Here is a 22,986-nt window from a genome sequence, read left to right as displayed (position 1 = left end):
ATGCGACAGACCGGCGCCAAAGGGTAAGAAATGGCGCACAAATATAAAATGTTGACAGGGGTTTGGTACGGTCTGATAGGCTCCAGAACGCGCTGATTGTCGCATCCACAGTTGATGTTGCGTCGTGCTTACTTTGGTCCAGACATTATTCGCCTTTACCGAAGACAGTTCATTCCAAACAACGTGGGCTGCCGAGTTTGGACGAGTGTCACTCACCAACTAAGAACTAAATACTCACCTCATACAGAGTTTCATAACTTCGAGGAGACCTAGTCGACAATACTCCTATAGTTAATCATGTTGGTGGGTTACCAACCCCGCTTCTAAATCTTACACACAGCTGGGTTGCATGCAGGGCTATCACAATGGCCTCACTCACTTGCGAAACTACATTAGTCGGAACAATACGTATGGGGCAGCATGATAGGTTCATATCACAACTGTCATTCTGCTGAATGTTGTACTCATGGTTGTTAGTAACGATGCCAATCTTGGACCTTTGTACAGCCAACAACAAAAGATCCTAGAGCTTTGGGAAAGGTTCAACCAGATTTACCCAGATGGTAATCTCTCGGATCAGAAGAACAGCATACCGACGATCGAGACACTCTATCAAGCTATCGACCAAGCCCAGGCAGCATGGCAAGATAAACAAGCTCGAGGAGTCCGACCTATACGGGACAAGTTCTTCAACTTTGCTCAAACAATGAGCGAGTACTCGTATCTGTTCAGCATTATCCCAAATGGCGACAAGTACACCAGTCTTATTACCGGAGTTGTATCTTCGGTTGTGAAAGTACGATACAAAGTCTAGAGCGCGGACATTGACTGACTTCCTCACCAAAGGTCTCTGTAAACTACAAAAAGGTTGCTGAGGGTTTCTCAGAAGCATTGTCAGATATCAGCGACCATCTCCGATCCGTCAAGAAGATCTCAAAAGGATCAGACAGTCATGACATGCGCCAACATGTCATCAAACTCTACTGTGAAGTCTTTGAACTCCTGTGCCACGCGCTCACATGGTTCACGAGTAAGCGAAAGCGCATAGGAGCTGCTTTTAAGAAGAACTTTTACGATGATACGGTGGTGAGTCTCTTGAATCGGATAGAGAAGACTGTTACCGCTATTGATCGAGAAGCAAATTACATCTCGCATGGGCAAGTGCGGGAGATTTACGAGAGAGTACTGGATACTAGATTAGAAGATCGGCTTCGTTCTGTAGGTATTCAGAATCGGAGAGATGGGGAGGCAGCTGTTGAGAGAAAGCTTGTGATGGTCAAAGAGGCAGTAGGCCGTTCTGATGATTTGACACATCAATTGATGAGAGAAGAGGCTGTTAGTCAGACGACTTTCGTCGAGATATCCCCATCGGATGAGCTTATGACATCTGAAAGTGAGGATAATACGGCGGAAAGTTTTGACTCGGATGACGGTGAGTCGTTTCGATAAAGACACTTGAGTGATATCAAGGCTGACACCATTTAGATTTAGATCATTGTTCACGATATGAGGTGGAGAAATTTGCATCTCATCTTGGAACTTATCGCGAAAGTCATGGAACTACATCTACATCTGTACGAGGGGATGATGTCATGTTTCTTCCAGACGAGGTTTCGCTCAGGATCAAACTATGGATCGACAGTCTAGAGTCCAAATCCATCTGGATTCAAGGCATACCCTCCGCGCAGCAAGATTCGATTGTTTCTCGTACAGCGGCCAGGATATATGATGTTAGTACTGAGGCGCGTCTGCCTTGCATCGCCGTCTTTTGCCAGCCTCGATATCACTTCGCAAAGGAGAAAGGTCTGACACAGAAGGAGGCTTCATTGATTGCCTTCTTATATAGCATCATCAGACAGCTGATCCGCTTGCTCCCAACACAGTTTTCGGCAGTGGAGGGGCTTGCTCGGAGGAACTTTGATCTTCTTGATGGCAGTATGCAAAGTATTCAAGCCTCATTGGATCTTATCAGAGCACTTCTCAACCACGCACCCTCTCCCTTGATCTGGGTCATAGACGGTCTACAGTTAGTTGAAGATAGAACCTCGATGCCCTTTCTACAAACCTTTTTGGGATTACTCAAAGAGAGAAAGACAAAGAGCATCTCAAAAGCCTGCTTTACTACCCAGGGCAACTGTGCAGTATTGGCACGTGGTCTTGACTTTCGAGAACGAGTTGATGCAACGAGGACTGCGTTGGGCAGACCTGGCGTTACGTTAAGAGGCGGGTCTGATCTACAACAACTTCGAGCTCGAAGATTCTAATGACTTTAAGTATTAAAGAATGTCCTGGCCCCTTGATCGATGTAATCTAGGAAACAAGGAATAGACATTAAGTACTATCATTCAGAATCTCTATCTCTAATCTATATCTCTAAAGAACCAAACGACACCGAAATACACCTGAAGCATCCTCTAAGTCAATTCTGACCGGCCTTAATAAATTACTTGCCGGCAGACTTGGGCTTCCAAAGTGCCCAGGCAAACGTGATGCACAACTTGAGAAACGCGGCAATCCAAAGAGCACCAGCGAAGCCAACCCAAGACTTGGACAAGAAACCACCACAAACAGCACCAAGGAAAAGGAGAACGGCCCCGGAAGCTCTTCGGTTACGCTCAGCGTTATCAGTAAGGGGCGCGGTGAAAAGTGTTGCATCGCTCATCATGTCGCAGTACAAACTAGTCAGCACAACTGTGGGCATAGAGTTGAACTTGAGGGCTCGACTGGCAACGATCTGGCCGGCACTCTGTAACGCAAGGATGGCGATAGCAGCGTAGTCGGACGCTGGGAAGGAGTTTTGCACCCTTTCAATGATCCAGCCATCTTGGTGAACTGTTTCTCGACCGTGGGGGTTGTTCCACACGGCGCCAGTAGTGGCAAGGAGGGCGACGAGACCGGTGAGGATGGCCTGGATGAAGAAAGACAGGATGAGAACCCAGCGTTTTTGAGGACCGAAGTGACGGTGGACGGTGGAAAAGAAGAGAGCCCCAACTCCGAAACAGACGATGGCGACCAAACAGCGTGACCAGGCTTTGCTTGGGAGGTTCTCTGGTTGATGACTGACGCCCAGACCGACAAAGATTGTGTTTCCTATGATGAGTGAGTGAGTGTTTGGGTGGTCAATTGGTAGGATATTAACTAACCTGTTTGCATACTGACGAAACAGCCATACATGTTGAAAGCAGCGCTGTCGACTAGACCAGCTATGAAGAAGCATACTAGAAGCAGGAGATCACCCCATCGTGTATCGATATCTGTTGTGAATCGCCTCGAAACTGTAGATGGAGAGCCTCCCTTTGATCCAGCTTCGGGGTTGTCGCTTCCAGAATCGGGCATTTTGGCCGAGATTTCGGATGATAGATCCGAGATTGGTTGTCTATAAGAGAATCTCGTATGTATCCGATTGAGGCGGTTATCAACTCCAACCAGTGAATGGAAGTCGGCTATAAGATAAAAAACAAGTTTGAGGAATAAATACCGGCAAAGTTTAAAATGAAAGAAGGAGTCATAGGAAGGATAAATAAGTCAAACTGGCAGTTTTTCTCCTGAATAGCGCTAATGACGTGCTGGCGCAAGAGTGGGCCCTCAATAATTTTCGGGTCTAGAAAAAGTTAGGGATAAGAAAAAGACAAGAAAAACACGGCGATTTCGGCTTTACGCCAAGAACAATGCACAGACGATGCGTACGTACGCAAATATTCTGACAGCTAGCTACGCTAGACTAGACTGTATTTGTATATTATTCAAGACATTAACCAGAGCATATTGGGATATTTACTACAGAATAAACTTGAAGTCAGTCTAATAGTATACATATATCTGTACTCTATCTATACAATACGTATTTAAATAAAAGATGGCTGTAATCATTACTTCTTTCCTTGTCAACACCAAGTCAAGCCCTGCCAAGCCGGGACTTGACATCCCATGCCGAGATCACTTTGGCTGGGCATTTCAACACCGCCCCATCTTGGCTTTGTTGATCAATTACTACTGGATAGCGGTCAACTAATAGTATTGAAACACTTGGATTAACAGACCCATTTGACTTTACCCTAGCATTAAAGGCAACAACACATTGATCTTTACTTAAAACATCCCTTTCTTGGATAAGCACAAACATGGAATCACTAGATGGATGCATAATTTAGTGGCATAAAATGACATTGCTTTTGATCAAAGAAAAATGATGGTCTTAAACTCCAGACTCCTTCCAAATAAAACAGAACTTTTCCATCCATGTCTCGATTCCTAGAGACCATAACCTTCACCCCCCCCAGCACGTCCTTTCTTCTGCTTCATCTAAGAAATGAGACCATTGATACACTTGGTACCAGGCGCAACATCAGAAACATAAGCCCAACCCATATTGCAGATGCCCCAGGTAGTCTCGGAGAAACAGTACAGCATTCCCGACTGAATCTCAGCAGGACAAGCCTCATAGTTCTCATCGGCCCAGAACGGTCGGCCGCTGGGAACAGGAAACTCGGGCTTGGTGGTGTTGATAGGGGCAGCGATGCTGGTAGGCAGTACAGGTGTGTCGACGGCGGTGGTGGTGATGAAACTAGAGGGAGTGGTCGACTGAATGCTTGACGAAACTGGGACCGAGGTCGCAACAGTAGTAGAGGGTGTAGCAGGTTCTGAAGGTTGAACCGAAACAGTTGGGGAGCTGGGTTGAGCAGATGAAGGAGCCTCAGAGGCGACAGGTGCAGATGACACGGGCTCCTCAGGAGCAGCACCATCATCCTTAAAGTCAGGCTCAACGCCCTTCTCGCAAGTCCCCTCGCTTCCAGGAGTACCCTGTTCAATCACCCGTCCAAAGTCACCTGGCTGAGGAAAGTTGATGACACTTCCGCTCGCACCAGTGGTGCACTCGCCAGGGATATTGGCGCGGAAAACCGGAGGGAGGCTGTCAACAAAAGTACTATCGTCCGTTCCTCCGACGACCTCGATAGGAGAACAGACCATGTACATCTCTCGGTTGCCGATCTTGTTGAACCAAGTCCAGGCGAAAATCGCTGGTCCGTTCTTCATGTCCTTGGGGATGGGGATGTTGAACTGCTTGGTGCACTCCTTACCGGTATCATTTCCACACTCAGGACCATTCTCACGTCCGTGGGGATCCTTTCCGGTGGTGGGAATATTACCCTCAGCTTCAGCGGGACATCCGCCGATGATACTGTAGATGGTGTGCCACTTGCTGGGGTCATCGGGGGCTTCTTCCCCATAAGCGACGCTGAACTGGCACGAGCCGCCGCCGTGGACAGCGCTGCCCCAAAACTTGACGGTTTGAGTCTTTCCAGCTGTGACTTTGGTGACTTGTTCGGCATGCTGTGTGCGACCTTGACAGGGAAAGGGTAGATCAGCGCTCAAAGGCCAAGTTTGGTAAAGAGGTTCAGTGTCGAGGTTAAAGGGATGAGGCTCGACCATGATGACGTGGGCAGAAGCAAACGAAGCGGCCAGCGCTGCGATGCGAAAGACGGAAGATAAAGAAGGCATTTTGACGGTAGGTGAAAATGAGATGCTTCTTTGATGAAAATTTGGTGGTTGATTGTGATGTGATTGTTGAGATTGTTTTGTTTGTGTGACGAGATTGTTTGATGTGTGTGTTTTTGTCTGATACGGAAACAAAAATGAGGTGGCAAGTTGATTGCATTCTTATACAGGACTCGAATCAGTGGTCTTTACAATGAAGAATGTTTCATGTCATTGTTTGCAAACAAAGCATCCACTTTGCGTTTGTGTGAACAAGTCTATTTGTCACTTGTTCAGTGGTGAAATCAGTTTGTTCTTCACTGTTGGACTCGAAACAAAGGCAAGGTGCTAAGGGCCTCGATGCTCGATTTAGTTTCACTCTGAACAACCGCAATGGCGGCCATGTTCCACAGTGTGGCGTGCAGGCACCGACTCAAGATCTATTAGCTGTTATTTCAGTCACCACATTCAATAGCGTGGATTGACCAGAAAGATCCTCTGTTTATCATGGCAGTGTCGCAGTTATGATGCTCAACTATGGCACTGATCCGAGTTGAACATTTTAGATAAAATGTTTCGCCAGATTTATAACATTCTTATCGAAGTATTGTTTAGAATTTAATAAAAGCAATTCAACTAATCTTGTGAAGCACACGATACTATCATGTTTGAACATTCAACGTTGAACGAGAGAGACAATGTCAATGGATGGAAGGCGCGTTTTTAAAACAAAGGACATTTGTTTAGACATCCAAGACTCACACAGAACATCTCAATAAGACAGGATAATCATTTCAATCTCTTTTATTCATTGCATCTTTGTCGCGCGCATCGCACCTGTATCTTATTCTCCCCATTGATGTTGACCGGAAATACGTCGGATAACAGCAAAGCCTATCTTTACCTCGCTGTGGGCAAAATTTCACAGCACACATTCATTCCTCATAAATCAAACAAACACTCACAATGTCGAATTCACAAACCCCTCAACCCGACAGCTTGATTGAAGCGGAAAAATGCAAACAATACTGGGAGACGGTTGATTCAAGCGACAATGGAATGCTAGGTGGGGTTTTGTCCATCATGCCCTCCGTCTCTCGCATCGACCTACAAGGTTCGCGTACCTTTTTGGCGAGATTAAACATTGGAATCAAGACGGGTAGACAAAGAATACCAAGAGTTCTTGAAGGAGGCGCAGGGTGAAAAAGAGAAACTCATGTCAGCAAACATTGTCGCTAACAATATCTCTAGTATTGGCAGAATTACAGAAGGACTTTTACTCAAGCTCGCAGACCAAGTAGATGTCGTCGAGCCAGTCGTCAAGTTTACAGACGTTTTAAAGGGAAAGCCAGGCGTGGGCGAAATTCACAACGTCGGCTTGGAACAATGGCGTCCTTCAGACGGAGCAACATATGACCTGATTTGGATCCAGTGGTGCATCGGCCATCTTAAAGACGCAGAAGTGGTTCAGTTCTTGGAGAGGTGCAAATTAGTTTTGGATAAGGAGCATGGAATCATCGTCTTCAAGGAAAATCTGAGTACGTGGGGTCAGGATAAGTTTGATGAGCTGGACGGCAGTGTCACAAGGTGAGACATTCTGTTAGTCCAATGCGACAGGATGATACTAACGAGTGCAGGGAGGATGAAAAGTTTCAACAGTTGTTCAAGAGGGCTGGGTTGAAGATTATCAAGTCCGATATGCAACGCGGTTTCCCGGTTGTCAAGAATAGGCAGCTGCTACCTTTGAAGATGTATGCTCTGCAACCGGAGAGTACAACAGAAACATAGTTGGTATTGAATAATAAATCAGGTTTTCCAACACGGCTAAGAAAAAACCTATCCCAATCCCTCTAAAGTCGTTGATGCTTGAATGTCATAACTAATAGTCCGGAAAAGAAGCCAATGCACCAACATGAAAATATACCTCGCATCAATAACAGCTTTTAAATTAATAAATACCCAAAACTCAATATCTCGCATAGAGTAAACACCCCACATACATCTTGATCAATCGTAATAATCGTCATAAATTTCAAAACTCTGGCTTCTGTCCATAAACGACGTGTCTGTGACGATGTCAGCTGTTGTGTTCCAGATACTGTCAAGATGTACTCACACGGGCCACCATGCGTGGATGCGTCTATCCCTCATGTCAGTTCTGACCTTGGCCAGGAAGACCTCTACCTCTTCAACACTCCAACCCAAGCCCTTGGTGAAAAGTGCTAGGGAGAGGCCGGAGAGTTCGCCGGCGATATTGTGATTACACCAGAATCCTAGTACGGTCAGCACTCTTATCATCATTTTCCCTAGGTCGTAAAATCATACCAAGTTCCTTGTAGTAAGGATCCGCAGGCCATCTGTTGGTAGGCCACTTGTAGACCACCTCTGTCACGTTGACAAAGCCCGCATCGATCATCTGTTGTTTGTACGACTTTGCGCTTACAGCCGACCTTCCAAAATTACTCGCTGCTTCGGTCATGAATTCGGACCACTGGTCGATGTAGGAACCCTTGACAAGAGTGCCGTCGTCTGATGCGGCGGGGAAGGTGATGTCTTGACACTCGACCCAGCCACCTGGGTTAAGGCTGTCGAAGGATTGCTTGAAGAACTTGGGCCAGTCGCCAATAGAGCCAGTAAGCATGCGGGCAAAGACAAAGTCGAATTTGTAGCTGTACGTCCATTCATCTTCGAGGTCGTCAACTTGGAATTCGAGATTTGTTGGGAGGCTAGGGTTGTTAGTGAGAGAAATGAGAGGTGGGTGAGAGGCATACAAGTTTGGCTGTATAGGACTGAGATCGATTCCAAGGACCTGAAATGTTAGTTACTAGTTTCAATGGATATTTGAGATACTGTACCTGTGTTTCTGGGTGATGATCGGCATAGTCAATTGCCCAAACACCAGTTCCTGTTCCTGCATCGAGAGTGCGTTCTATAGGCTTGTTGCCTTCTTGCAATGGGCTTAGATACAGCTTCCCGCCGAGGGTAAGTGTGAAGAGATGATGTTGCAGATCTATTTCATCAGTATGAATTATAAATGAAAGAGACATTTCAACTCACCGAGACGTTCCTGTTCAGACTGAGATGAAAGGTAATGTTAGCGAATTGAATGTGAGACAGACGAGGTCTCATACCGAATCATTGGGGAGTACATAGTTGACTAAACAGGTCAGAAAAGGTTGATGTTGAATACAAGAGTAGCTCACTTGACTCTCTAAAAGAATGATAGGTTCTTCCATTCTCAGTGCGATATTGCATGATGCTTGAATTAATGGATGCTGTGCTACTTGCAGCGTCGTCCTGTTAGCGCCGAGTTAGTTCAGTACTACTCCAAAAACCCCAACAAAGAATAGCCCAGGGGCCATCCCAGTCCAGTCGCGATTTTCACAGGGGGCTTCGATGGAGTGGAAAAGTTCCATCAACGCATTTGTCTCTACTCACGCCGATCGCCGAATCATCGTCGCGAAAATCACCTTCGCTCTGGGATTGCGTCAGTAATCGTGGTTCATATTAGATAACCTTAAGCCTCTCTCACCTCGGCTTGCAGGTCACTCTCTTCTGTCGTAGGCGCGTGTCTTTCGGTAGTTGTTGCTGTCGCTGTGGCTGTCGCAACGGTCTTGAGATCAGGGCTGGTCTCGTCAAGATCTTGCCGCTCGGCCTCTGCAGTAGTGGCCGTCATGTCAGGTTGTATCGTCTGAAGTTGAACGTTGAGTCGGGGTTTTAATTGAATTGAAGAGATGGAAAGTGTCAAAGGGGAACAAAACAGGTCCGGAATTTTCCACTTTTTGAACCCCTCTTTCTTGTGATGAGTGAAGTTGCTTATTTCTAAGTAGGTGTGCCGGGTAATAGGTAAGAATCAGTAGCGAGGTACCGAGACGATACGAAATGAGCCTGTGCCGCGTGTACTAAAGTGGTTCGACCAGAGGATAAAAAGAACAGGTCAGTCTGAATGCCTCGGCGACGTCAAGTCAGAGCATGACATGTCAGGTCAGACCAGTAGACTACAGAGGCCGAGCATAGGTTCTTTCTCCCGGTTATCTTGACCTGCCTCAATGAATGGAATGTACCCAACCACCTAACGGTAGAACAAGGATCGGGAGAGAACCGCGGGACCAAATAGCGTCGTGCTAGTGACTTAGTGGGCGCTTTTAGTGCTGATGCGTCGCCGTCTAGATGCTCTAGTTTCGGGGAAGGGCTGCTTTGGCGTTAGTTTTTAGTGATTACTGATAGGTGGCCACTGGCTGTCCTGCTGGCATCTTTCTAATGTTTCCATCTCCATCTGTTCTAGACTCTTTTTCTGTCGCGCCGTTGACTGGCATTTACTGGTGATGAACACTGATTAGAGAGAGACAAGTACCTAACAGTAATGGAAGATTAATGATCCAACCCGTCGGGTATTGCGTTATAGCACTGGAGGTACCACCAAGGTTACCATGTCCATGTCCGTGCTGAAATCCAATCAATCTCCCATCCAGCTCCTCGGGAATCTCCTACCAACAATTCAGTCGTGTCCAAAACCAAGACCAACAGCATCACGAACCAACAGCTGTCTATTTTCATGTCAGCACAAGTTTCACAAACAACCAATTAATTGTTTGCACTGTTTCCGGATTTGACGACAACAACTCTTGGCGTCTATCATGGCCGCAGCTGCAATAATTAATTACCTGCGTCACATTCGCCCTTCAATCGCCATCGCTGCAATCTTGATCCTCTTCTTGGCTACATGGACAGCTCTCTCAACGTGGCGACAATATAACCGACTACGAAAATTCAAGGGCCCGACTTTGGCAGCTCTATCAAAATGGTGGCTAGTCAAAAAAGTCGGAGGAGGTAGAGCCTATCTCGACTTTTGGGAGGTTACCCAAAAATACGGTACGTCTTTTGACTTTATTCAAGTGTCGCACAAGCTAATCGCCGACTCCCACAGGCTCTATCGCCCGCGTCGGACCAAACGATCTCCTTACCGACGACCCAGACCTCATGAGGCACATCCTCAATGTCCGCACCGAATACCGTCGCTCAGATTGGTACGACGGAATGCGCTTCAACCCTGGCAACAATAATATCCTCTCCCATCGCGACGAAGACGAACACTTCAAGCTAAGGTCCAAAATGTCGGCTGGCTACGGCGGTCGCGAAGTCGAAAACCTCGAGCCCAAGATCGACAAGAACATTCTCTCATTTATAACACTCCTCGCGAAGTATGCCGATGCAAAGAAGCCCGTGGATCTAGGTCGGCGTGCGCAGTTCTTCACGCTTGATGTCATCTCCGATCTAGCATTTGGCGAACCGTTTGGGTTTCTGGAAACAGACTCGGATGTATACAAGTATATTCAGATTACAGAGGAGACGTTACCTGCCGTTATGGTCACTACAGTTATCCCCTGGTTGGTCAAGATTTTGAGTTCGCCCTTGTTTAAGAGTCTATTGCCTTCTGAGAAGGATAGACTTGGGTTTGGAAAGTTAATGGGGTTAGTTACCTGATTACGGTTTGGCGGATATAACTAACGGATGTGCAGAATTGCTAAGAAGGTTACTGCTGAACGGTTTGGACCTGACAAAAAGGTTCGCAAGGATATGCTAGGATCTTTCGTTGCCCACGGTCTTACTCAAAAGGAGGCCGAGTCTGAGATTCTTCTACAGATGTAAGTGTTTTTAACACCTTACAGTAGTCACTCTAACAGTTCTATGCAGCGTTGCAGGATCAGATACCACAGCCACAGCTATCCGCTCAACCATGTTACATATAATAACCCATCCAAATGTCTACTCCAAACTTCGCGCTGAAGTTGCAAGCACGCGCTACTCGGAACCCATCATCCCCGACTCTATGGGCCGCGACCTACCCTACCTCCAAGCCGTCATCAAAGAAGGTCTGCGCATCTTCCCTCCCGTCGCAGGTCTCATGTCCAAGCAGGTCCCTCCCCAAGGAGACACCTGGAAGGGTCAATTCATCCCCGGCGGTACCAAAGTCGGTTATTGCGCGTGGGGAATCTTTAGACGTGAGGATATCTGGGGTTCCGACGCTGGCGAGTTTCGTCCTGAGAGATGGCTCGACAGTGAGCCTGAAAAGCTAAAGGAGATGGAGGGTGCGTTGGAGTTGATCTTCAGTTATGGACGGTGGCAGTGTCTTGGTAGGCCTGTTGCATTGATGGAGCTAAACAAGATCTATGTTGAGGTATGTTTGATATTCAAGACGGTGAAAGAGAGTTATGCTAACATGATAATGTATAGCTACTTCGCAGGTTTGATTTTTCCATATGTGACCCTACAAAGCCTTGGAAGGTGTTTAACTGTGGAATTTTCTCTCAATCTGAGCTCATGGTGAGGGTCACAGAAAGGGAGTGATAATCAAGCAGCATATACTTTATCTCGACATGTTGCGTACGATTCAATGTGGAGATGGACCACCCGAGTTGTCACGCACGAGCCATCCATTATCTACGTTCAAGATTAAGACTAATAAACGACTTATGATCCAAGGGTTTTATATATTTATGACTCTTAAATGCAGAGTGAGGACCCAAGTTGGTATTAGGCGTTGAGGATCACGTCAAACCAATGGTTCCAAGAGTCCGAGGTCTTGGCTTTCAACAGATATAGCACAACAAGATCAAAGAAATATATGCTGCATATTTCGAGACGATAATCAGAATACTTCGATAAGGTCAATTTTCCACTATACCATTACAGGTTGGGCCTTTACTTTCAGATTCAGACGTTTTGTCGATCATTGGTGTCGTTCAGGACAAAGCGGCATGGGCATGTTGTCTCGGGTTATGTCATGGGCCCGTCTTCCGAAGTGTGGTACGCCACGGAGTAACGTTTTAACGTTTTAACAAGCCTGATTTAGACTCGTGCATAAAGTTATCTACCTTTTGGTATCTCAGTCCTCACTTGGAGAAACTATTGCCTTATACCAGGTCACTGGAGCTTACAGTACGACATCATTTTCAGTGCACCAAGCGAAGTTGAACAATATATTCAGTTACCACAATGTCAAGTTCACCACCGCATCAAGAAGAACAGTTATCGGCTTTAAGTCCAACATCCACCAACACATCTTCAGTGGACCACGAGCAAACAAGAAACACACCTAGCAAGAGGATACTATCGTGCATCCTCTGTCAACAAAGGAAGAAGAAATGCGATAAAAAGACTCCATGTTCAAACTGCACAAGGGTAATACGTCCCCCGTTGTTACAATGAACCAACATCTGTACTTACTCTCTGCCAGCTCAATGCAGTTTGTACTCCAAGCAAACCAGCTACGCCGAGGAAGCGTAGACGTCCGAACCAAGAGTTGTTAGAGAGACTTTCGAGGTGTGAAGAATTACTGAGGCATTGCACTTGCGCAAGGCTTCCAAGCCCTGAAAGTGTGGATAATCGTTTTGGGCAGTCACATGTTCATTCAGAGGAGATAAAGAGCATTGGTCAAGAGATGTCTTTAAAAGAGACGAATTGAGATTGTTTCTATGTTTGCAAGATATACATTCGTCAATAATGAACCTTTACTATCATTTCTATCTTCGACTGTCTGTCACTCTAGACATGTCGTTGAGCATAGCGCAACCGAAAATGCGAAAACATAAAAATCCCGGGGCCTTGGAGGTAGTCGGACAGATTTAGCCCCCCTTCAACGACAGACCCTAGACAGAAGTGACCAATCACTTGATAGCCCGCTTTTTGAACCCTGGCGCAGGTGATCAAATGGACATGAAATTCGTGGCGTGAGCTTAATTAGTGGTGTCCCCGCTGACGGAGTCTTTCCAAAGTCCGAGTAGCTTCAGGGTCTGGGATTTGTTAGTTGGCACAGGGGTTGGACAGTTGCTGACCATGATCAAAAGTCATAATCGAGAAACAAGTATTGTTGGTCAATATAAGAAGCTTTCCATGACAAGAGCTTACAGGACTAAATACAGAACCATCTTGCGAGTTAAATCTACATCCGTAAGTCCGTACATCCGGTCGATCCCCCAGATTTCCCGATATGGACGACATTCTGCCGTGGAATCGTGCATGAAGGGTTATTGACGACTGCCAATCTTTACCTAAATACCATTTGGGATCGTGACCTATTGTGTGAAGGTTATAAGGCATGCTTGTCAATAAAGAATGGAAACTCCGTTTAGATAAAGATGGCGATAGCGAAGGAGAAGACAAAAGGAAATTACAAGCATACCCTGGACAGTCACTGTGGGCATCAATTTGAGACTACGTGGTATTTGACATGATTGACAAGCGTGTTTGTTTCCTATACCATGTACCTAGTCTCATCGTGTTGTGAAAAACAGCCAGGGGCTTTCATGGTTTAGATATTTAATAACCTTGGCATCTTCTCTCACTTCGGAAGACAGCTAGAGATGGTCACTAGAAAGAATCACTCCGTACTATAATCATTCCACTGCCAGAGTCGCAAGTCTTGGCAGCATGTAGCAAACACAACAGTCAATGCAGAAAGGCGGAGCTCGTTTCTATAAGGCAAGATTTAGTTCGGGTATATCTACCTCATTTTGGTTAGATGAACAGGGTCTACAATTATCCATGCCATCGGGTTCTTGTCAATGCCGAATAGGACGAATAATTTGTTTCTGGTCGATTAGACGCCCCCCTACACTGCAACTCTGATACGTCTTGCAGCCCAACACACTTCACTAGGCTTCACTATTCATTCTGAATCCCGCCTAGAAACACAAGGATCAGACAAGGATCAGAAGACAAGTTGGAAATAACAAGGGTCTTGTCCCAGGCCTCATCCGATGATCTCTCAACTTGTCTTAAACTGTTGGTTCCACTATATGGTGTTTTCTGAATTATGCCGTATTCGGCATTGTCACCGGCGCGGTAGTTCAGGTCAGTAATTTCTACATAACGACAGTATGGCATGCTCACTCGGCACTTACGTATTAGTCATGCCATTGCTAAATTGCTCCCTCAGACGAGACGTTCTGTTGTAGTAGCAGATCTACGCCTTCAACTGTAAGCCACTGGTACTCTTGGCAAATATCGTCACCCACCCCTGACCCCAGCAAACTAAGTGCCGTCTTCTGCGAAACGGACATCTCAGAATGGAGCTAATCTTTGCCACTATGGAAGACAACTCTGGAAAAGTCCGGACAAAGTGATATTGTCGTGACGTCTTGGGCCTGATAGCGTAGCATTGGAATCAGATCATGTTGATGAGATCACCCTGGAAGTACTTCAGAAGCCGCAATACGATGAGGGTAATATAACGGATATTATAATGATTGGAAACGAGGAAGAACTGTCGGTAAATGCACGCGAAATGGAACTGGAGGTGCTGCATTCTACTTGGGAAAGCGAGTCATAGCTGACGAGCTTAAGGTTTCCGAACAAGTCAAGGAAAAGGGCATGGGAGGTTAGTGGGGCAGAGAAAGGGGTCTATTCTCAGTTCCTTGCAAGGATCGAGATTCTTGGATTGGGGAAGGGAGAGAAGGCAGACAATCGCAGACAGAGATTGAAGATGATGTATGCAAGATATTCAAGTGTACGATTACTATTACTATTAGCGTCATCTATATCATGTTTGTGAAACTCTAAATCTATTTCATTTTCGCATTCAAGCTTTGCGGCTCGATTCTTCTGTGATATTTCCAGATTGCTTGGATAGTCAAGCTTAGTCCGGATATTTACATGACCAATGGAGGATACACCTCGAGTATATGGCAGCACTGTAGCTATGGACCAATTGCATTTATCTGAATTGGTCTTGCACATTCTCGTTCGCCGGTTTACCACCCCGTAATGGTAGTCTAAACTCTCAATATGCTATCCGTACTGCCATTGTCGCCTGTCGTCTCTTTCGTCGATTCATCAAACACCTTGGCTTGAATTCCCGCATTTTTGTTGAAACTCTCATTGTTATCCCCTTTCCCTATACTGTGCAGCTGGTAGCCCTGGGAATTCTTGTGTTTCCAGTTACTATTGATGTCGGCTGAGTTGGTCATCTTCTGCTTCGACTTGCCTCCCGACATGCCGAGGAAGGTCAAGAGTTCAGGTAGGTATCGGTTCAGGAACGGTTTGAGCCTCATGAGGTTGTTGCAGACTATTCCCATATTGAGTTCAACCAGTGACCATATTCCAGCTTCGGCTTGTTTGAGTGTGAAGTCGGGATTGGTGGCGAAGATTTGAACATAAGGGGCTCGGACGATGGATGCGATCAAGACACTGTAAAGTTAGTTAGTATTGATCATCAAGGAATATTGGTTAACAGTTGCTTACGCAGATCCAACGGAGAGGATACCAGCAACTACAAATTTTTGCCGAAGACGTATTTGCAGGTGATATAGAGTGGGCAGTGGCAGAGTGATGATGGCGAGATCACTGGCAATATTCAACACCACCTGCGCGATGGCAAGGTTGTTCAAGCAAACGCCTGAACCAACATCGCGTGGATTGCATGGTCCAGCGAGGAGGACGGTGAAGGTGATTGTGTAGATCAAGAGACTGCTAGCGATGATGTAGACAGCATATTGGTGTGGTCGGGCAGGGCTGATGCGGTACAAGACTGATAAGATGGAGAGCTTCGTCAGGGTCGGACTCCACATGTACGTCAAGGTCGTCGGCGAGAGGTACTGTCGCAGTTATGTGAGTTGCGTGGTCACGAGTTGGCAAGATGTATTATACCTTGTTGTAGTTAACAATCTCAGCGAGTGAAACATCCCAAGCATGTGAGCCCCATCCATACTTCATCATGAAGGAAACTGAGATAAAGTATCCCAGGGCGGTTAACCATGATAGAGTAATTAGCACTAGTATGCGTTAGAATGGTGGCTAGACTGGATCAGGAGTTATTGACAAGCACGTACCAACATCAAGCTCCCATTCTTTAACCACTAAAACACTGGTAACATAGCGAAGAGCAAGAGTAAACGTCGCGAAAAAGAATGTTATGGCAAAAACGACAATCGTTGCCAGTTGCACGCCCGACAGGGACCTATCAAAGTTTGAGGTTATCCCGTCCGGTGGTGGGATCACCGAAGTGTTGTAGATGTTAATGTTGGGATCCATGGCTTCAGGTTATCCGCGGAAAGTCCGGAATGCCATGGACATAAGACGAACATAAATAACAGTAAGAAGAACTCTCTTTGAATGAATGACTGAACGACGGGAATCTGATTTATTTGAGCCCGACAACTCGGGCCATAGTTCATTCAGCGTTCCAGTGAATATGGATGCTTTTTCTTCTAGGATTACGCCACAGCTCAGCAGGATGGAGTTCCTTGCCCTGGCATTGAAGCATTATCCTTGGAATCGATACGAATATTAACATGAGCTATGTGCTTTTAAGGTTTCGGTTAAAACCCAACCGTTTCACTGTGTCAGACTCGTAACACAGATCAACCTATCAGCTGAATGTCGGCGGCTATAGCGGCCACTTTCGTCACGCTATCTTTGGAGCCGTCAGCCCAAACTAGTCGTGATTCAGAACAGATGGCCCCTGAGCCTCTGCAGGTCTTCCACCGGATGTAACTCCCTAGGGACCCAGGGACCGGGGTAAACCAACAGTCTGGACAGCTTTTCTCATTAGCTTTGAATTCTAAATGCTAACCGAGCGACTCCTTACTGCTTACATAGGGCTTCCTTCTTGTGGAGCACGTTTGATTGTGTCCATAGACGTTGCATTCGGCCAACAAGCCTGGCAACGCTTGCCGCTTGGCGGTCAAGGGTATATAACCTTCGCAATAGCCCCTTCATGTCAGTGACTTTGTACATCATATCTAAGCGGGAAAGCCATAATCTCTGTTGGGTCCTCATCACATCTATCATAATTTACAATGTCTCAATCTTTGGTGACGGGCTCCAAAGTCCTGCGGGCCGACTTTGACTCAAACAAGGCTCTGCCTATGACCCCGGAGGAAGTCACTTCGGAATGGCTGGCGGAAGCACTCGGGATTGAGGTCAAAGCTTCCGAAATCACTTCCATGATTCATGGCACAGCTTCCAAGATCTTTGTACGTCTCACATTCGGCGATGGTGTCAAGACAGAAATCCCCAGCAATGTTGTCGTCAAGGGAGGCTTCAACCCAGCAATCCGCGTGGCGTTCCCTGAGATGTGGGCGACATACCGTCGTGAGGCTGAGTTTTACCAGCACGTCGCGCCTCAGACAAAGATGCTGCTGCCCAGTATCTGGTTCGCGGGTACAGACGTTGTCAACGGTCAAGGCATTGTCATCATGTCCGACGTATCAAGCGAAGCTACGTTTGGCACTATGCTTAAGCCATGGAACCACAAGATGGTTGGCGAAGCGTTGAAGCAACTGGCCAGTCTCCATGCTAAGACGTGGAACTCCAAGGAGGAAGCTTACCCATGGTTGTTTGGAAAGGACGGAGCCAAGCTGGAGAATCCTGTCAGGAAAATTGTTCTGGCTCTTCTGGAATCTGCGCCATGGGGAGCCCGTTTTGACGAAAAGGTTCGTCCTCCTGTGGCAAAGGAGTTGTTGGATGCGGATCGCGTGCGAAAGGCATTCCAGGCGCTGTGGAAGTTTGCCGATGCGGATCAGAAATACTACTCTCTGATCCATGGAGACGATCACATCGGTAACACTCTGATTACTAAGGATGACACTCCTGGGTTTATCGACTGGCAGGGTTTACAGTATGGTCCTTCGATTCTCGATGTGACGTACTTTCTCACGGGTGCCTTGACGGTAGAGGATCGCCGGCAGCACGAGAAGGAACTGATTGAGGTTTATCTTGATGCTTTGCATAAAGAGGGAGGGCCTCGATTGTCAAGAGAGGACATTTGGGGTGACTATCAAAGATATAGCTTGCAAGGATTCCTTTGGGCCATGACGCCCCAGGCGATGCAGCCGGACGAGGCCGTCTTTGCTATGGCTGAGAGATATTCTGCTGCTATTATGGATCATAAGACTCTTGAGTTGTTGGGAGTTTAGTAAAGAGTTTTGTCCGATTACTAGATACTATAGATAAACACGATAAATGCGTTATGGGTATGTTCTATCTAAGATTCCGAGTGTCCAATCCGAGTAGAGGGATGGGATGGCTTTAACTTGTCTATGTTGTGCGACGTACCGGTCGGTATATAGTCAAACTATGCATATATACTGAACAATTCCGAAACATGGCATAATTTAACAAACATTGATTCGTGGCCGAGTTCACGTTCCAAGATACTCCCTTGCTCCCTTCCCCGCAAAATCCCTGCCAGAAGTAGACAAGCTTTCAGCCATCAAGCAAGGCACAGGAAGGATATCGGATCACGGAGTCCGTCCTCGGTAGATGAGTTCTGTTATGGATTCCACTGCCGAGGTATGCCTACTAAAAATGGTCTAGTTGAAGGAGTTTTTGTTCTGTCAAATGGAGGCACAGCAAGTCTAGCCACGTTTAGAAAGAGGGCACGCGGTGTTGAAGAATGTGATGACGAGATTAGAATAGAGCCGCATGCGGCAGCTCCCGTCAGGAACAAACGAAAACAAAGTGTGGGTGGGTTATTGATGACTGCGAAAGTGATCAGAGGTTATGCTTAAAAAGAGAGTTTGTGGCTCAATTGATGGCTGATGATGCAAGCAAGTTACTGTACGACAGAGACACAGACAAGAAACTAATCGGATAGTACGGATCACAAAGAGCCTGAATGTGCGTCATCAAAGCGTAAAACTTCCCGGTTGGTGATTGCCGACGGCTTTCGGCTTCCTCAAAAGGGTCTAACTACTACTGTAATAAACTTTGATCGGGCCGTGGTAATTCAGGATACAAGTATTTATTTATTTCTGGGGTATCTATATCGTGTAAATATGTAATTAATCGTTATACAAAGCAAAAGTCATGACGACATTGATGTCTGTGTGTAGCTATCTCCAAATCAGGGTTCTTCAATAGGGTCATAATAGTCATCGGTGGGCTGTCTCGGACGCTGCTCTAGCCATGACGATGTCGCAAAAAGGAATGTTGCGCTGAGCATGTCAGTAAAACATAATAGAGATAACTAATTGATGGGTCCTTACATTATTCCAGCTCGGCACAATGCTGTGGTCTTGATAAGACGAATGCCAACTTGGCAGATTGGCTGGTGCATGTCCAAATCATCCTCTGGGTCGCACGAAATGTCGCTAGCCATGAGAACAACCATGGTACCAGTGACAAAAGGACTGATAAAAAGAAACCAGAACCAAGCCCTCAGGCATTTCTCTTTGAGGATGCTGTTTGTCTCGGTGTCGGTGCGGAGGGATGTGTAGATAAAGACTGCGACAATACTGAGGACTTCGACGATGCTAACAACCGCAGCCAAAATACTGTACAGGTCAGCGAAATGTCACAAGGTGATGGGCAATTGATTCGGCAACTTACAGGAAATCTGGGGCCTCGAATAAACTAATTCGGGTGAATGGAATGCAAGATATGATCATGCTCACGACCCATGGCAGCGCAAAGGCGACGGGCATGAGTCTGTTGGCAAAGAGGCATCGTAGATCCATTCTGTCTGCGTCAAGAGGTTGTAGACCCTTTGACGATGATGGGAATTGTGACCGACAAGACATGTCGGCAGTCTTTTCGCTTTTGCTGTCCAGCCATGTCGGCATGTGGGTTGACGAATTGACGTGTTGCGGATGTTCCATTGCTCCCACTTTACCGATAGGACTGGTATAGGTATAGTCTAGTACAGACAGCAGACAACGAACAGTAGACTGTAGCTGGACAGAGATAAATAAATGACCGAGATCTGCAAAAAGAGCAGATGGCTTGACCTTTAAAAAGAGATGCTCCAACCGGGCGCAACCCATCAAACAACCACCACAATAACCCACAACAACCCATCGCTCTATCAAGCCCCATTCGGGATACAAGAATTGGGGGCTGGAAGCTAACAGACTAATCTAACCGAAGAGATTCTCTCCAGTGACGCACGTGCAAGAGATAACAAGACGAGAGCAAAACGCCAAGGGCGTACACATGGGACAAGGGATTGGATACAGTGCAACAAGCGGTAATTAGTTATCAGGTATAGTGGTCTACAGTGGACGTCATATGCAAGGTACATGCATCAAGCCCCAATCACTTGGACCACATGGGCTGAATTCAGACCATCGCGCCGCTAAGACACTTTTTGTTTGTAAATTATTGCTAACTAGCCATGTTAGTAAAGCTAAAAGATACCAGACAACAGGTTTCCTTTAGACGACTCTCATCCTGTTTTCTTTGGTGAGGGGTTTGGTTGATGACTCGCTTAGATCCCTGTAACAACTGTACTCTCGGATGCGTGCGGAATGATTCACCACAAGACATCCACTCAGTTACTGCTGTTTGCGAGGAAGAGGGGGTCATTAATGCTCACTGTCTTGGCGTACTGTACAAAGGGCGATCAGCCGCTCTTAGTCTGGGGTACTCTACTCTGTACATCATCCCAGAGGCAGAATAACCGTTTCCGTCTTCACCGGTGTCACATTTTGGTCATGGTAGCTAAATGCAAGGCTTGGTATGCTGTGCCACCGGAGCTTTCTTCATGCCGAAATCTATGAGTAAGATCTAGGGTAAATTCAGGTGTAAAGCATCTCCACTTTCACCTTGGTAATCGATAAGCTATCAGTTACTGGCAATCGATAGTTAATCGACAACGATAATGATCAGCCCCGCATGTCCATATTCACATGCAAATCAATCAAGCATTCCAATCTAGTTATTCCCGAACAGACATGAGGCTCTAAACAAATTTGGGTGCATTAAAAACAAATTTCAAAGGACATGATTGAACTATACATAGCTGTCCAGGCAATAATTAAGTCTCCTGAAAGATTAACTGTAGATTGTACCGGTAGTTAACCTGATGCTCGAGGTGCTAGTTTGCTATACATTTCTATACAAGAGGTATTGAGCTGCGTTCCCAAGCTCGACTCTATCCTCTAAGCATCGTCTCCGGCTGTATCTGTAGCTTTTATTTATTCTTGGAGGATTTGGTGAGCTACAAGGAATGGTGTAGCAATATGTAATTGGAATTCTGATTTTTATCCGTGCAAATTCAATCTCTCGAGGGAAACACCGCCGATAAGCCTAAACCAAACTAAACCTCGCTTTGTCCTCTGGGTATCATCTTCGTATATCGTTATGAGCTGCCTTGTCTATGTGGAATGTGCACTGATTTGCACAACGGACAGTCGGGATGGTTTCGTCGAAGCCACGTATCAACACATCTCGTGTGGAAAACATGATCGCATCTTAATATCTGAAAGCGCTCCTGGTTCCCCAATGTTTGCAAACAAATGCCACTAAAAACAATCAGCATTGACTTATCAGAAAGCCGGAGAAAACGTACCAAACTTCCGATGCACTGAATTGGGTTGTGTCTCTGTTTCTTCGCCACCAGGGGCACTTGTGTCTATGTGATGAACGTCCTGCCTCTAGTGTCGTCCAATTAAAACCTTCTCTTGATCTTCTTCTAGGCGTTCTTGTTGTCGATCGGCCGTGGCCGTATAGTCTGGGGAATTTAACTAAAAGGCTTATTGAAGTTAGTAGGGAGCATGGGTTTGAGGTAAAGAACTTACATGACTGTGCACAATATAAGCATAATTCCACCAAAGAGAAACCATGGTAAATGTACTGTTGGAGCCCTATCCGAGTAGATTAGTTCCTCATTTCAATGCTGTGGTTTGGGTGAATATACTGACATGGTGGATCTGCTTTATGTGATGTTGAGATTGTGAGTACCGACCGCTTCCATACCCCACCGCCTCTTCCGTATGCAGTTTTCGGCAAGGTGGTTTTTGGATGTGAAGCAGTCGTGTCTCGAACAGCCATCAGTGTTGACCTATTTGGATCCGTGGGATAATGCAGTTAGTTGACAGAACACAACATGCGGCAAGGCTGAAGTTGAAAAGGATGACGAGGGAAGTATCTAAAATTTCTTCTGGCTGGCTCCTCCCCCCAATATCAACCAAGGGATCATCTGCAACAGACGACAAGAAAGCCAAGGGAGAGCCACGCCAGCACTGCCACTTGCCAACAAGGACTAAACCCAACTCAGACACTAGCGAGCTTTGCCCAGAGTTTTCCAAGATCCCAAAAGATGATATCCCCCGCGACAGGCCTGTCCCCCAAGAGTCAAAGAGATGATCAATTCACTGACCATGACAAACGATATTGATGACGCGTTCGCGGGTCCCCTTTCTAAATACAAAGACGGGGGATTTTCCGATACTCAAACTCTGTTTCAAAGATGGTTTTCCCCCCTCAGACCTATGAAAATATGACTGGGTTCTTCGTAAAATTGTGGATGCGCCAAGGGTGCTCATAATCTTGGGCCCGTGTGCCAAGTCGGCATTTTGTAGGATATCCGGTATTAATTCTAGGCAAAGGGGAATAAATCCTTTCTCATAACTGCATGATCCTTTGATCCGAGATATGACTCTAGCGTGCATACGATGGGTTTGGCTTCTTTAATCATGTCCACCCGGCTGGTTGAGGATATATATAATGTTCAGACACAACCCTGTTTCACTCTATTGTTAACCACTGCCAAACCCATCGCACTATCAT

At 46.3% G+C, this 22,986-nt stretch overlaps 9 protein-coding genes across 9 annotated transcripts; 4 read left to right on the top strand and 5 right to left on the bottom strand.

The window, feature by feature from the left end:
- Positions 1-365: 365 nt before the first annotated feature.
- FSST1_005295 (uncharacterized protein) lies at positions 366-2,264 on the top strand (the record flags this gene model as incomplete). Its single annotated transcript, XM_083231555.1, has 4 exons — positions 366-427; positions 478-796; positions 847-1,432; positions 1,486-2,264. The coding sequence occupies 4 exons, from the start codon at positions 366-368 to the stop codon at positions 2,262-2,264; spliced, it is 1,746 nt and encodes a 581-aa protein (XP_083088725.1).
- A 179-nt stretch (positions 2,265-2,443) lies between these two features.
- FSST1_005294 (YoaK family protein) lies at positions 2,444-3,336 on the bottom strand (the record flags this gene model as incomplete). The annotated part of the gene is made up of 2 exons (XM_083231554.1): positions 2,444-3,090; positions 3,144-3,336. The coding sequence occupies 2 exons, from the start codon at positions 3,334-3,336 to the stop codon at positions 2,444-2,446; spliced, it is 840 nt and encodes a 279-aa protein (XP_083088724.1).
- Positions 3,337-4,302: 966 nt separating this feature from the next.
- Positions 4,303-5,499, bottom strand: FSST1_005293 (uncharacterized protein; the record flags this gene model as incomplete). The annotated part of the gene is made up of 1 exon (XM_083231553.1): positions 4,303-5,499. The coding sequence occupies one exon, from the start codon at positions 5,497-5,499 to the stop codon at positions 4,303-4,305; it is 1,197 nt and encodes a 398-aa protein (XP_083088723.1).
- Positions 5,500-6,441: 942 nt separating this feature from the next.
- Positions 6,442-7,263, top strand: FSST1_005292 (alpha-N-methyltransferase NTM1; the record flags this gene model as incomplete). Its single annotated transcript, XM_083231552.1, has 3 exons — positions 6,442-6,674; positions 6,727-7,062; positions 7,113-7,263. The coding sequence occupies 3 exons, from the start codon at positions 6,442-6,444 to the stop codon at positions 7,261-7,263; spliced, it is 720 nt and encodes a 239-aa protein (XP_083088722.1).
- A 244-nt stretch (positions 7,264-7,507) lies between these two features.
- Positions 7,508-9,151, bottom strand: FSST1_005291 (S-adenosyl-L-methionine-dependent methyltransferase; the record flags this gene model as incomplete). Its single annotated transcript, XM_083231551.1, has 10 exons — positions 7,508-7,541; positions 7,592-7,748; positions 7,801-8,201; positions 8,247-8,284; positions 8,331-8,485; positions 8,533-8,551; positions 8,607-8,632; positions 8,679-8,772; positions 8,914-8,952; positions 9,008-9,151. 10 exons carry the CDS (start codon positions 9,149-9,151, stop codon positions 7,508-7,510), a joined length of 1,107 nt encoding a protein of 368 aa, XP_083088721.1.
- A 961-nt stretch (positions 9,152-10,112) lies between these two features.
- FSST1_005290 (cytochrome P450) lies at positions 10,113-11,823 on the top strand (the record flags this gene model as incomplete). The annotated part of the gene is made up of 5 exons (XM_083231549.1): positions 10,113-10,347; positions 10,403-10,946; positions 10,995-11,120; positions 11,170-11,653; positions 11,710-11,823. The coding sequence occupies 5 exons, from the start codon at positions 10,113-10,115 to the stop codon at positions 11,821-11,823; spliced, it is 1,503 nt and encodes a 500-aa protein (XP_083088720.1).
- Positions 11,824-15,248: 3,425 nt separating this feature from the next.
- Positions 15,249-16,506, bottom strand: FSST1_005289 (uncharacterized protein; the record flags this gene model as incomplete). The annotated part of the gene is made up of 4 exons (XM_083231548.1): positions 15,249-15,663; positions 15,718-16,070; positions 16,123-16,247; positions 16,305-16,506. 4 exons carry the CDS (start codon positions 16,504-16,506, stop codon positions 15,249-15,251), a joined length of 1,095 nt encoding a protein of 364 aa, XP_083088719.1.
- A 767-nt stretch (positions 16,507-17,273) lies between these two features.
- Positions 17,274-18,392, top strand: FSST1_005288 (kinase-like domain-containing protein; the record flags this gene model as incomplete). The annotated part of the gene is made up of 1 exon (XM_083231547.1): positions 17,274-18,392. One exon carries the CDS (start codon positions 17,274-17,276, stop codon positions 18,390-18,392), a length of 1,119 nt encoding a protein of 372 aa, XP_083088718.1.
- Positions 18,393-19,321: 929 nt separating this feature from the next.
- FSST1_005287 (uncharacterized protein) lies at positions 19,322-20,075 on the bottom strand (the record flags this gene model as incomplete). Its single annotated transcript, XM_083231546.1, has 3 exons — positions 19,322-19,412; positions 19,464-19,751; positions 19,807-20,075. 3 exons carry the CDS (start codon positions 20,073-20,075, stop codon positions 19,322-19,324), a joined length of 648 nt encoding a protein of 215 aa, XP_083088717.1.
- Between the last annotated feature and the right edge of the window lie 2,911 nt (positions 20,076-22,986).

This window comes from Fusarium sambucinum, chromosome I, assembly GCF_050947815.1.
Source record: "Fusarium sambucinum isolate potato_lamoka chromosome I, whole genome shotgun sequence".
NCBI classification, from domain to species: Eukaryota; Fungi; Ascomycota; class Sordariomycetes; order Hypocreales; family Nectriaceae; genus Fusarium; species Fusarium sambucinum.
This window is presented reverse-complemented; position numbering and strand designations above follow the sequence as displayed.